Source organism: Ursus arctos, unplaced genomic scaffold (genome assembly GCF_023065955.2).
Source record: "Ursus arctos isolate Adak ecotype North America unplaced genomic scaffold, UrsArc2.0 scaffold_20, whole genome shotgun sequence".
Lineage (NCBI taxonomy): Eukaryota > Metazoa > Chordata > Mammalia > Carnivora > Ursidae > Ursus > Ursus arctos.
This window is the reverse complement of record NW_026622875.1, coordinates 46,592,573-46,607,166: the sequence shown is the minus strand read 5'-3', so window position 1 is coordinate 46,607,166 and position 14,594 is coordinate 46,592,573. Positions and strand designations below refer to the sequence as shown.

Genomic DNA, 14,594 nt, shown 5'->3' with positions numbered 1-14,594 from the left:
CATTGACTGCACATTCTAAAAGAAGTTCACAGAGCAGCAATTCTCTGTTGATTGTAAGAACTTGTAGATAGGAGTTGGCTCTGGCTATGCAAATAGGGGTATCTCTTTTTATTATATGCAAAACTGAGATATTAAATAAATGTCAGAAAAAATAGCATTTATGAAACAAAAGTGAATAATACATAATTTTTAAAGGACACCAATTTCCATATTTTTATGTTGAGGTGAAAACACATTAATAATAATTTATTATACGTTATGGGATTTGGGAATATAACATGGCACTTTTTTTTTTTTTTGGCCTGGCAACCTTTTTGTCCTGGATTGGCTCTCTAAAAGCTTAACCATCCTACCTGTGTCACTCAACTTTTATCACAATAATGCTCTGTAATAAACCTCTCCAAAACTCTTCCAGCCATAAGCACTTATTCTCATGCCTGTGGGTTGACTGGGCTTGGCTCCAGGCAGTGAGTTGAGCCTTAGGTCTGTCCCCCGTCTCTTGTTTTGGGGCTCAGACTGGAGGGTAGTGGCTACCCAGGCCTTATTCTTTATATGGTGAATCACGAGAATGAAAGCCATGTGGTACAGCGTAGTGTATATGGTGCCTCTGTTTGCTTACATTTTAGTGGTCAAAGTGCGTCCATGGCCAAGCCCAACAACAATGGAGCAAAAATACATGCTGTGCTCACAGTAGAAGGAAGGGGAGTGAACATTTGCTGAACAATAACCTAAAGGACCCCACCCTGTTTAAGAGCTTTTTGTGGGCCCCACCCACTGACTTCCATTTATTCCTCAGTGGCTGTCCCTTTTTGCAAGGGAGGATGTGAAACATATAATTTTTCTGGCTGAGTACACTGCTGCCCTCTAAAAGATAGGGGTTCCCTGAATGAAAAGAGAGGAGGTAAATTGGACGCTTACATTCCCTGCTGCAAAAGAAGTTTCTTTCTCATTTATTCATTCATGGATTAAACCAATGTTTTTCAAAGTTTACCATGAGACAGGTAATGTTTGGATAATGTAACTTATATGAACATGTTACATGGTTGCAGGAGCCCGGGAAGTGGGGCTGGATAGGGATGAGGGTCCCTCTTTGTCAGATAAGGAAACTTGAAGCCAGTAGGAGGGAAGTTGCTTTCCTGAGTACCTGTGCTTTATGAGCAGTGGATTCAGTATTGAACCACGGTATTCTGTCTTATATATTCTTTCATTTGGAAGCATTACTGAGTAACTACTTGCTCCTAGGCAAATGGAGGCAGAAGGCCCCAGAATGGTCCCTTCCTCTAGGGAGCTCAAGGTCCGTGAGAGAGACTAATGAGATCATATCTGCAATAGAGTAACTTCAGGAATCATGCTGTATTGGGTCTTCAGGATAGAGAAGATGTAGGGGTGGGGGTGAAGGGGTTAGAGGTGGAGGTATGTCAGTCGAGAAAAGGCTTTGAGAGGCGGAAACCACTTAGAAGATTTAGAAATGTGTAAGAGGCCTATAGCGGTAGTTAGGAGTCAAACTTTGAAGGCCCTTGAAAGCCATGCTGAGGAATTTGCAATTAATCCTGACAGTTATGGGGAATAGGCCAGTGGCAAGTCCACATTTCAGCTGTGATGTGCAGGATAGATTAGAGGGAGTAAAAGTAGAGCCTAGGACACTAGTTCTGGGGTCCCTCCAAGAGTATTGTGAATGAGACAAAAGTTTGGGCCAAAGAAGTGGAAGTGAGAATGGATAGAAGGAGAGAGATTCCAGGGAGGGTCATTTAGAATGGCCATTTGGGCATGAGAACCAAGGAAGGAAGTTGCTTGGCTTAGCAGTTCTCAGCCCCAGTTGTGCTTTAGAATTAAGTATGGGATGGGGCGCCTGGGTGGCTCAGTCGTTAAGCGTCTGCCTTCGGCTCAGGGCGTGATCCCGGCGTTCGGGGATTGAGTCCCACATCAGGCTCCTCTGCTGGGAGCCTGCTTCTTCCTCTCCCACCCCCCTGCTTGTGTTCCCTCTCTCGCTGGCTGGCTCTCTGTCAAATAAATAAATAAAATCTTAAAAAAAAAAAAGAATTAAGTATGGTGCTTAAAAAAATACAGATTCTCAAGCCTTGGAAATTTTGATTTAGTAAGTCTGGGATAGAGCCAGACAAGGACCCATAGTAAAGAGTGAACCGGTTGGGCAGCTGCCTGGGTTACAAATTTACAAGGAACCTAAAACATCATTAAGGCAGATTGGAAATCTGACTCCTTAGAACTGGTGAAGGGAAAGTTAGACTCAATCCCGATGAAGCAGGAAGGGCCCTCTAGTAGAAATAGTAAAATATTCCCCACTAGCACCAACCTGTCTCACCTGACTGTTTACTACTTGCAAAGTCCACTGTGTAATCAGATGCCTTGCCAGCACCCTGGGAGCAGCCAACTGCCAAGCAACTTAAATTCTGAAAGAAAATAATACAGGAGTGCTGCTTTCTGGAGAGGAGGAGTTTATTGGTTATCTAAATTTAAAAACTCTTTTAACATAGCATCCAAAAAGTGTCCAGCTCAGAAAAAAAAAAAATCACAAGATAAAACTGAAGGGGGATGAAGTATGTAGTCTTAAATACAACAGTCAGGGAAGGCTTCATGGAGGGGGTGACACTTGAGTAAAGATCTGAAGGAGATAAAGGAGCAAATACAGGGCATTTCAGTCAGAGGGAATAATAAGTGCCAAGATTCTGAGGCGGCATAGTGCCTGGAGCATGCGAGAAACAATAAGGAGGAGAGTGTCTCCTGGAACACAGGCAGTGAGAGAGTGCAGGTGGTGATGATAGATAAGCCGAGTGTGGAAGGACTTGTGAGGCTCCTGTAAGACTTGGGATTTTTTATGCTGAGGGGATGTGAAGCCTCTGGGAGGTTCTGAGCAGAGGAGTGACAAAATCTGATTTATGGTTATTCTCAAACAACCCTTCTCAAAAGTAATTTTATTCATGTGATTAGGATGGATTAAGTTATGCTATAGGAACAATTTTTGAATCTTGATGGTTAAACATAAATTTATTTCTCATTCACTCTCATCCAATGATGTCTTGTGGAGGCTCCGTTCATCATAGTCCCCAGAGACTCAGGCTGATGGAGGCTCCATCTTGAAATAAGCTTTTCGGTTACTGCATAAGAGAAGGAGCCTGGCCAGTCATGCACGGGCTTTTATAGCTTCCACACAAAAGTGATGGCACTTCTACTTAACATCTCATTGGCCAAAGCTGGTAACATGACCACACCAAACTTCAAAGGGCAGGGAGACATACATCCTGCTCATTGTCTGAAAGATGGGGTGCTAGATGTTTGTGAATAGCTCTAGCAGCTACCATAATCCAACTTCTTGGAAACACAGCCTTACAAAATCTCCCTTTCATTAGAGAGCTCTGCATGACTGAGAGCTCCATGGGTACAGACTTGTGGGTACAGTGCGTGCGTGTGCGTGCGTGTGTGTGTGTGTAGAAACATTTCAATTTCTACTTCTGCTGTATTAATCTCACCCCTTCAAAATTTTGTTCTTATTGTACATTTTGTGAGAGGTGAAAAATCAGGTGGAACACTTAAGTAACTTGTAAATATGTCATGCGCAGATTGGGGAATATACTCAAAAACTTATTGCTACTGAAGTGAATAATTTAAAAAGTTTGGAACCTGCTAGAATAGATTATGAGTCCTTTGAGGCTAGAGACAGGATGTTCTCATTTTTGTTCCATGTAGCTTTTTTTTTTTTAAGATTTTATTTTTTATTTATTTGAAGAGATAGAGACAGCCAGCGAGAGAGGGAACACAAGCAGGGGGAGTGGGAGAGGAAGAAGCAGGCTCATAGCGGAAGAAACTGATGTGGGGCTCGATCCCAGAACGCTGGGATCACGCCCTGAGCCGAAGGCAGATACTTAACGACTGCACCACCCAGGCGCCCCTCCGTGTAGCTTTGTACTGAAGTTTAACATACATACAGAAAGGTGCACATATCCTAAGTATCACAGCTTGGTTTATTTCATCTGTAATTAGTACTCAAATTAGTAGCCAGATGTACAAAACACTAGCAGCACAACAGCCCTCTTCGAATCTTCTTCCCAGTCATGACTTCCCCCTCACCTGACTTCTAATAGCAGAAATCAGCATTCCCTGTTTGTGCGCTGCATATAAATGAAAGCATATGTAGGCCTATTTTTGTGGCTGGCTTCTTTCCCTCCACAGAATGGTTGTGTGTGGCTGTAGTTCATGAATTGCCATTGCTGTAAAACACTCCATTGTGTGAATACACGACAATCTATTTATTGTTTCTACTATTGATGGATGTTGGGGTTGTTTCTAGTTTGTGACCATTGCAAACAATTTGCTGCTAATGGACTTTCTTGTATGTACATGGATTTGATGCACATATGTAGTCATTTCTGGTGGGTCAAGGTCTAGGATTTGCTGGGTCCCAGGGTACATGTATATTTAGCTTTAGTAGGTAGCCAGACAGTTTCTAATGCAGTGCTACCTCTTGCTTGTTCTTAACATTAACACCAATCACAGAGTATGCAGCAAAAAATGCACGGAGAGTAAGAAAGCAGAGGGACAGGGAACAAAAAGGTGCATGTCAAAAATCATTGGCACGCAGTCCTGTTGAGTCACAGGGCCACAGCCGCGGTCGTGGCCCTATGCAGGAGGACATTATTAGGGAACGCAGTGATTACATCTGAGATATTGTGGACCAGTGGTCTGAATTATAGCACTGCAGAGCCGGAAGGAAGTAGGAGGTAATAAAGAAGGGCGAGTTGCTTTTTCTCGGCAGGACTCTGTGAACAGCAGGTGGAGTCATTGCAGATCCAGGTGTGTCCTCAGTTCGGCAGTTCCAGAACTCAGTTTTATCTGCTTACCCAGCTGTGGTCATTCCTGGAATACTGAGTGCTCACTTTCAATCTGGGTTACAAAGTGGCAGTTGTTCACTTAGAAATGGAGTTCCTACACTCACCATCCCGGCACCGCCTTAGCTGAGCCGAGTATCAGGTGAACAAAATGATCGTCTGGCTTCAGAATGTAGGATTTTGACTCTCTGTTCTTACGTTGACAACTCACCTGGCCGGGCCAGGTCCTGGAGCAGCTTTTCCCAAGTGCGTCCCATGAGTCCTCAGAAAAAGAGGTTAGCATCCAGTAAATCTGGAAAAAACTGGGCACTTTCCAACTTTCTCAGGAAATCTCAATGCACATTAGCACTGACGTTTCTGACGAGTCCTACTGCTAAAAAGGAAGAGAGAGGGGGAGGGAGTCTGTTTAACTGTGTTCGGTGTTCTCAAACTTGGCCAACAGAATCCCTGCCTCTTAAACTCTTTTTATACATAACAGATAAATTCTGCAGAATACCACAAAACCCTTTGAAAACATTAATTAAAAAAAAAAATGTCTGCTCCACTCTCCAGTGTAGTGTTTTTCAAAGTACTTATTCGTGGATATTATGAAATAAACTTAATGATTTGAGAACACCATTACAAATAATTAAAATGCAATAGAATAGAAAATATCAGAGTGCATCACATGTAATAATGTTTTATAAAACTTGGTTTTAGGGACATTTGGACATATATGTTTGTGTAAAGGGTCACGGCATACAGTGTACATTTATATGGGTCGCAGTCAGAAAAGGAGACTCAGATGTCTCCTGAGTTTCCTCAGATGTCTGAGTGAGACAGTCTGCAGGATCCACTCCCCATCCCCAACAGTCCTCATGTTTTTCTGTGCTCTCCCTACACCCTAATCCCAGGCAAGCTGCAGTTCTTAGCACTGCATTCTGCCTCCCATTCCTTGTTTATCAATTTCTTCCTCTTCCTCTCATGTTCTAATGAATAGGCTTTTTGGTTTGCTAAAAACTATTTACTGTCTGGCTTCAGGAAAGTCACTTCAACTCCCTGTTCCTCAATTTCCTCATTTGTAAAATGGTGATAATAAATATTCTCTCTTAGGATTGTTTGTAATGATGAAACGAAATAACCTATGGAAAGCATCCAGAACATAGTAAGGACTGAAGAAATACTTTTCCTTCCATCTGTCTCCCCATCCCCATACACAATTTAAGGAGACCTCTGGATATTTGCCCTCCTTTAGAAGTACTGTCATCAGTGACAATCTCAGAGCCTTCTGTAGCAGGTGACTCCTGGGAGGATGGTTTCTGTCCATTTAGTGATGATTCTTGTTAATTTCAACCTCAGAGGGTGATTTTTCAGCCCAGATTCTCTCAGGGCACCCTGCTGCTGACTCTGCCCTCACCTCTAACTTCATGCCTTTAGGCTCTTAAGAATCCTGAGATCCACACATTGGACTACTTAGGGACATAGGTCTCAAAGATGTCCAGGCACTGGTCGAAGGTGACTCAGCTGTTAAATGGCACTCAACTGTTAACAGAAGGGCCAGCCCCCAATTCCAGGATTATGGACTCCAAGCCCAGCCTTCTCTCCAGCAAGGAGCATGCAGATTCTTAGGTCCTGTCTCGACTGTCATAGCCTACTATACGTGACCCAGGGGACACAAACACTCTATCCATCCATAGCAGAGGGGTGGGTATCAGCCACTTACTCCAGCTACTTAAACACGGGTTAATTCTCAAGGGGGGAAAATGCCCATTGTGATTGTCCTTAAGTGGTAAAAGGATTTTCCTACCGTATTTTCTTCCAAACCGCCCTTGGAGACTGAGCCCAAATAAGGTTAGGAGATGCTAGGGAAAGACTTATCTTTCTGTGGCTTTGCTTGGGAGAGCAAAGATTTTGGCGACCCTCAGCGGCCGGCCAGGCCCCTCCTTCCCTCTCTCCGTCCCTCCTCCTGCCTCTGACTGCCCAGGGCTCACGGAACGCCCTCACACCTTGGAGGCGGGATCGGGGCGATCTGCCCAGACCCTGCTCCGCGCTTGCTGCCCAGCCTCAGATCAGCACCCCGCGGGCGGGACCCATTCCTTCCTAGCACCTGGGCCCCTGCTTTAGGCGGCTGTGGCTGCCTGAGCCCGGGGAAGGGCTTTTATTGTGAAAGGAGCTCCCCCCTCCTTCGCTTTCGGGGAAGTGGGGAGGCTGGGCTGGGACGCGCAGCAGGGACTTCGCAAACTCTGCAAAGGTCCCTAGCTGATCGCGGAGGCTCGCGGCTGTTGGAAGGCTCCTGCAGAACAGCAGATCCTCAGACACGCAGATCCGCCGTGGTCTGGAGATCCCACACCTCCTCAAACAACCCCACCTGCAGAGCATCCCTGAGCGCATCGCACACCCAGGAATTGTGCGGCCCTTGGCCGCTGGGAAGCTGTGGACCTTCGGTCCGGGAAACCCGCGCCCAGGGAAGCCTTGGAGAGTCACGGAGCAAGGGGCGGCCCCTGGGGCTGTGGGATGAGCTGGAGAGCCGGCTAAGATCGTGGAAGAGCAGGTCCAGCCACACAGGGGACATGGTAGGAGTCTCGAGAGGGGACGCTCGGGTGGGCGGATGGGGTGGGCACTCAGACAGGTGGCTGCAGACAGTGCGCGCAGCTTTGGGTGCGCAGAGCCTGCGCGGCCTCCGGGAGCCGGAATTGTTCTGGAAGGTTGCTTGGGGGCTGCAACAGCTTTTATCTCTGCACCTAGGACTAAGTGTGGGGGGCGAGGGGTAGGCAATCAGCTTTGCAGCTTCCCTTGGCAGGGATGACCAAGGGCACTTTCATTACCCACCGTACACCCTGGCTGAACCTTAATCCACGTAGAAATAAATTGGGTGTGGGAAAGGTCCAGTGCCTGGCTCCATCTCCTGGACCAGCAGGCAGGTGTGGGAGTGCTGGTTGGTCTGGGATGTTATTCAGGAAGTTGGAGAACTTGTGAACCGTTGCTTTCCATTGTGAAACCTCAAAGACACCAACACGCACGAAAGATAGACCCTTTGAGCATGAACCGGCTACATGTGTAGCCTAAGGAAAGGGGCTTCTCTCAGGACTGGCTGCTGATGAGCTCTGCTTCCAGGTAGAAGCTACCTGCAGCCCCCTCCCACTGTTCCTACAGTTCACTGCCCTACGTTGGGTGGGTGGAGTGGGGGGAGGGTGTTAGACACCAGAATGAATTTGAAATCTGAAGGAGCCTATAGGGCTCTTCCATTTGCTTCTATGACCTGCTCCCTCTCCCCACTCTTAAGCTCACAGAGGCCAGATTGGGACTCACTGGAGATACTTCTCCGGGAGCTTAGCTCTGGGCCTGGAGTTTAGAAGGGTGCCTAGGGATTCTCCTGTAGGATGGAGGGTCTCTGGGAGAACAGTTCCTTGTGCATAGGTGTTCTGGCTTTGTGGGGACCAGAGGCTACGAGCTGGTCAGTAAGAGCTGGGGGCTCAGGGAAGGGTACCAAGAGGCTATGTGTGATCGGGGGTACAGGATGTGAAACTGGAAAGTACGGAGATTTTTTTTACTACAAAATTCCATGTTCAGGAGCAAGAATATTGCCAGAGAGGGTAGGGGCCAAAGCCATTAACCCAGAGGGTTGTTACCTGTATGCAGGAGTCTCTTGATTTTTTTATTTTTTTAATTTTTATTTTTTTATTATGTTTAGTTAGCCAGCATATAGTACATCATAAGTTTTTGTTGTAGTGTTCAGCTATTCATTCATTGCCTATAACACCCAATACTCATCCCAACATGTGTCTTCCTTAATACCCGTCACCCGGTTACCCGATCCCCCACCCCCTCCCTTCTGTAACCCTCAGTTTGTTTCCTGGAGCCCAGAGCCTCTCATGGTTTGTCTCCCTCTCTGATTTCTTCCCCTTCAGTTTTCCCTCCCTTCCCTTGTGGTCCTCCTCACTATTCCTTATGTTCCACATATGAGTGAAGCCGAATGATAATTGTCTTTCTCTGCTTGACTTATTTCACTTAGCATAATCCCCTCCAGCTCCACCCACGTCGATGCAAATGGTGGGGATTCATCCTTTCTGATGGCTGAGTAATACTCCATTGTATATATGGACCACATCTTCTTTATCCATTCATCTGTTGAAGGGCATCTCAGCTCCTTCCACAGTTTGGCTGTTATGGACATTGATGCTATGAACATTGGGGTGCATGTACCCCTTCTTTTTACTCTTGATTTTAAAAGTGTCTCTGACAGTGTCTCAGGCCTCCTGCAATGGAGGTGGGGTGCATAGAGGGAGAAAGTACCTACTTTCTGCTCTAGAAGCCTAGGGGTATATGGATGTGTTTGCTCTACTGCCAGTGTGGGCTTCCTGTCCTGGTGAGCCTGCAGTCTGCTGGCTCTTCATCCTTAGTTCTGGTGTGTTAGGAAGAGGATTTGAGTCAGAATTTCACTTGTGTCAGGGTCCACTTGCCAGAGAAAGGGGCTGCCTGATAAGCAACCTCTGGCAGCAAAATGGCCTTGGACGTCTCAAGGTTTCCTTTGCTTTTCCCTCTGAATGAAGGGTCCTGTGGTCCAGAGGCCTGGGGGCCCAAGGGACAGCCGGGCACTGACTGGAACCAGCATAGGAAGAGGTGGGGGGCTGGGAATCCTTGGGGGGCTTCAGGTTCTTCCGCTGTAAAATGAGAGATTGAACTAGTCCTTTGACGTTCCATTTAGCTTCAGAAATGGATGATACATGAATAATTCTGAGGTTGGACCCCAATCTGGTGTTGACTTCTTAGTATGGACACCATTATAATGGTGTGAGGAAGAAATGGTTCTCAGCCCTGGTTCTCACTGCTCCCCAGACCAGATCCAGACCCAGACCCAGACCCAGACCCAGACCCAGACCAAGGGATTAGTTGTTCAGGCTGCACAGGTGACCCCAGTGTGCATCCAGGACTGAGAACCACAGGATTAGAAGGCGGAAGGAATAGGAACGGCACTTCCCCAGATACCCCTGAATCTGTCAAGCTGCCATCCCTTGAGATAGTCCTAAAATAGAAGGTGTCAGTGAACTTCATCTGCAAATGATACACCTCATATGCCCCTCTTGCGGGATCATTTCACAGAGAAACCTCTCTTAATTCATTAAAACTGAGCTACGAACTTCCCCGACTTGTTTGAATATGGTGGCCTTTATCCAGTAATTCCTTAACACTGCTGTATTACTGATCTGAGGCACATAAAATGAGAAACCTGGGGTTAGGAGTATAAAGCTAAAAGTCTGGAATGCTTAGATGTCTTTGTGCAAAAGTGAACACTGAGCTGCAGGAACTGTGAAGGTATTTTTGATCATCCTGGAGGGAGTGTGGGCCTCTGACAAGGCTTGGTGTATGTAATTCTGAAGCTAAGATTGGGACACTTGCTACCTTTCCTTACAATCATGGCAGGACACTTGGTGTGTGCCAAGACTCAGAACTCGGATGAAGAACCTGGGTGGCTCAGTTGGTTAAACGTCTGCCTGTGGCTTGGGTCATGATCCGAGGGTCCTGGGATTGAACCCCACGTGGGGCTCCTTGCTCAGCTGGAAGTCAGCTTCTCCCTCTCCTTCTGTCCTTCCCCACTGCTCATTCTCTCTCTCTCTCTCTCCCCCGAATAAATAAATTATAAAAAAATATTTTAAAAAATGAATATTGATAGAAGAAGTTAAGACTATTATTGCCAACTTTAAAAAAAGTTTTCTTCCTGATTCTTAAGAAAACACAAAGTTTTATTCCTGATCACATATTTGGCCATACTGCCAACTTCTATAGGTAACCAAGGGTATCATTTTGGCATATATCCTATTCCCTTTTAAAGAGTTGAGATTATGCCAAACATGCAGTTTTCAGTCTGATTTGTTTTACTTCACTTTTTCTCAAAGCATGTTACATGTCTGCATCTCCAGAAAATATAGCCATACTTCTAATGCTCAGTACCATGATTTTGATAATCATCTCTCTGCTTGTGAACTTTAGGTGGTTCCCACTTGGGAGCTGTTTTCAGTGGCATGTGGCCAGCTTCTGATTATCCATGGTAATGGGGATCTGAGTGCCTGGCTAAGTGGAAATCAGACAAGCTCCCAAGAACAAATCGCTTCAGCCTCTTTATAAAAGACTTTACTGCAGTTACCTTTGAAAGCCCAGAGTGTGGGTGTGGGAAGGGTTTCCTCTTGTCTCTCTTCACTCTATGCTGTGGGCATGTCATCAGACAGGCAGCCATGCAAGGAAGGGGATCCCAAGAGAACCCACACACAGGTTAGTTATTCTCAAAAGAACCAAGAGGTTAAAATCCCTGGTGGTTAAGATGGAGGGGAATCTTCAGAAGGAGCTGAAATCAGAGAAGGGATGTGACCTTCTCGGGGTTAGAGCCCAGGTCTCCTAAGTCCTCCCCCCGCCGCGTGTAGGTCCCATCACAGACACTGTAGCCTCTTTATATAGTGGAGGCATTTGGCGCAGCTTGGAGTGGCGAAGGAAAGGCACAGGGTTCAGGGTTTGAAATTAGAATGAGGTTTGTGCCAGACTAGGCTACCACTTGGCTCTGGGTAAGCACTCCAGTACTCTGAGTGTTGGAACCCTCTGTAACATGGGGTTGTAATAATGGATTATTATAAGGAGCAAATGCAACCACGGAGGTGAAAACACTTGGTGCCCCAAAGGTGCTATAAGAATGGGGGCTTTACAGAAGCCCCACCAAATAGGTTTTCTTTTTGTCAGAACCGAAAACAAATGGTAAGGAAGTCACTGATGCATTTTCATTCACTACCAGTCAAGGGGGGGGGGGGGCTTCTGGGACTCTCCTCTAAGTATGGGTCACATGCAGACAGATCGTATTGTAAAACAGTTTTTTTGTTCCTTTATATATTTCTTCTCACAGGCAGGAAATACCCAGCCTGCAGGAGGTGTTTGCCCAGTTTGTGTGCTCTGGGCCTCTTTGCTAAACAATGGATGAGGATTCAGCCCCCACTCAGCCACAGGCCCCTGAGGTCTAATGCTGGGGTGCTCTACCCAATCACCTTGCCCAAGTTTCTCAGGCTCAGCTGAAGAGAAGAGGCTCAACTGGTTTTGGAATCAGAACTGGGAACCATGACATCCAGCCCTTGGAGTCCATGGGGGAATTTGATACCCTTTTTCTTATGAGCACCCCCTTGACCTGCTGCATACATGAGCCAGGCTCTGCATGGGGCTGGCCAGGGAGCAGAGGGTTTTAAATAATCTACTGGCCCTAACCGTCCCAAGGAGAGGTTGGTTCAAAAAGCAGTAGGTAGGGAGTTTGGGGGGGTTGGGGGGGTGGGGAATAGGCCTCAAAAAGAAACGAGTTGCTTAGCTCTTGCAGGGGCTAGTAAAAGAAATGTGCTTCAGATGGGCTTCAAAGATGCTGACAGCCCCCTCAGAACAGACCTGGGAGACCCAGCTCTCCCTCCCCACCCAAGGTACCAATTTAGAAACAGAGTGCATCAGGTTTCCTTGAGGTCCAGGTGCTATGAGCAACTTGGGTTATCTTTGCTTGCATCCCTTTTTGATGTGACTATGGAAGTGTTTCCATCTGGGGAGTTTGGGGTGGCACCCCTGTATTGTCTGGATGTGTCTACCCAGGTCTGCATCTGAAGGACCATCTGGCCCAAGAGTGATGATGAAACAGTGGTTTGTGGGTAATCCCCAGGCCGCCCTTCTCTGTGTGGACCCCCACCTCCAACACACACATATACAGATACAGACACATAGTCTTGGAAGTGGCCTAGGATCTGGCTGTATTCCCAAGGGCCCAGCCTGGCGGCCCTGGAACTGCTCACTGAGTGGAAGCCAGAAGGTGCTTCTTGATGGCAGCTGGTGAATTCAGTGGTGGTAAGAGTGAAAGGGAGGGAGGAGGGAAGTGGAGGATGAGCAAAGAGTAGGAGCCTCACACTGGTCTCCAGGCCTTGACTGGTTCTGAATGAACATGTTTCTCTTTTAGGCAGGGCTTGAGTCTACTCCCAGTGGCTTTGGAATTCTTGAGTGACACATCTAGAAGGCCATGAAAGGGGAATTCACAGTCTGTGTATAAGGGTGTATTAGCGCCCTCTCTCTCTCTCTTTGCCGCCTTGCTGTTTATCCATCCATTCAGAAAATACCTGCTTTAAGCCAGACATAGTGCTAGGGCAGGAAATACAATGATAAGTAACAGAGACCCTGCCGCTGGGGAGTATGCAGTCTAGTGATGCCATCTGTGTGGGTGTGTATGTGGGGCGGGCCAGGTGGTAGGTTCAGGGGAGAGGGAAGCACAAAGAAGTGTGTCTGTCCTGTGAGGTAAATGCTCTGATGAGGATGTAGAGAGCGGCGCTTCTCCTACTGGATGCCCCAAGCAGTACCTGAGGAGTGAGGAGACACAGGGATGTTTGAGGACAGGGAGTGTCAGAGGATGGCTTAGCTTTTGTCAATTGAAGAAAAGAGAAGCCACTACATGTCTGTTAAAGAGCTAAAAAACAAAACAGCCTGACAAGATCAAGTGCTGGCCAGAATGCAGAGTAACTGGCATGCTCATACATTAAAGGTAGACACGTCAGTGATAGAGCCACACTGGAAAACGGCTTGTCAGTTTCCTGTGAGTTAAACACAAACTTGCCATAGAACCCAACGATCCTATTCCTTCTTATGTCTTTCCGAAGAGGAATGAAAGCATATGTCTATGCAAAAACCTGGATGCAAATGTTTATAGTAGCTTTACACATAATCACCCCAAACTGGAAACAAACCAGATGTCCTCAACTGTAGATTGGACTAACAAGGTGGGATCGGGCCATACCGTGCCATGAAGACAGCAGTCTACTGATACACGCAACAACACGGAGGCTCAAAGGCATTTTGCTGAGTGGAAGAAATCATCTCAAAAGGTTACCTACTGTGTGATTCCATTTATATGACATTCTGGGCAAGATGAAGCTACAGACATCAAAGAACAGGTGAGGGCTGCCTGGGGGTGGGGATAAAGAGGCTGTGACTCTGCAGGCGGGGCCCCAGGGAGGCTTTTGGAGTGATGGAACTGTCGTATCCTGGTTGTGGTGGTGGTTCTATACGTGCAGGTGAAAACTCCTAGAACTGTCCACCAAAATTTTAGTTGTACTGTATGTAAGTTAAAGTAATACAACAAGAAGAAGGAGGAAAGGCAGTCTAGCAGAAGGAACAGCACAGGCAAAGCCCTGGAGGCAAAAGTGAGCTGTCAAAAGTTGGCTGGGAAGGGAGTTAGGGGGAATCTCCTGGAAATGGGGCTGGAAGCAGAGCCTGGCTGTGGGGCATGGGTGGTTTCCCCACCCACTTGTGGATTCCTGAGGGCAGTGGGGCAATGGAAGGGTTTTGAGCATGGGGAGGTGGGATGTGTTTGCATCTTAGAGAGCAGTTTCAGAGGGAGGGGAGGCTGCAGGGAGTGGAGGGGAGTGTCTGGGCAATGATGGTGATGGGGGAATGGGCTGGGTGACTGGCCTGGCTAGAAGGAGCAGGTGGGAGGGATGTATTTGGTCAGGAGAACCTCTAGTCCTTGGTAACCTCAGATAGGGAGCCTGGGCAGGTCAAGAGTGACTTGTTTCTTGTTCCGACATGTGGGTACACGAGACCTCTGTCTGCCTTCCTCTTCTGTCTTCATCTTCATTTTTATTTATCTTATGGTGTCTGTTAGTCACACTTAGAAGGAATCATGCTATAGCAGTAACTTATTTAAAAATGATTCTAATCATTTTAATTCTATAAAATAGATTATTATATTATATTCTTAAGAGCCACAGTGAAGTGTTT

The 14,594-nt window shown here is 46.7% G+C and overlaps 1 protein-coding gene across 5 annotated transcripts in view; it reads left to right on the top strand.

Moving 5' to 3' along the window:
- The window catches only part of GASK1A (golgi associated kinase 1A), a 121,099-nt gene that overhangs the window by 60,331 nt on the left and 46,174 nt on the right, over window positions 1–14,594 (top strand). Inside the window, exon 1 of one of the 5 annotated variants that reach the window (XM_026496839.4) lies at window positions 3,844–7,393. The exons of the other annotated variants lie outside the window; for them this stretch is intronic. Within the exon in view, the coding sequence (XP_026352624.1) occupies window positions 7,391–7,393 (3 nt within the window). The 5' untranslated portion in view covers window positions 3,844–7,390. Of the gene's footprint in view, window positions 1–3,843; window positions 7,394–14,594 lie in introns of those variants that run through there. 5 annotated transcript variants of the gene reach the window in all.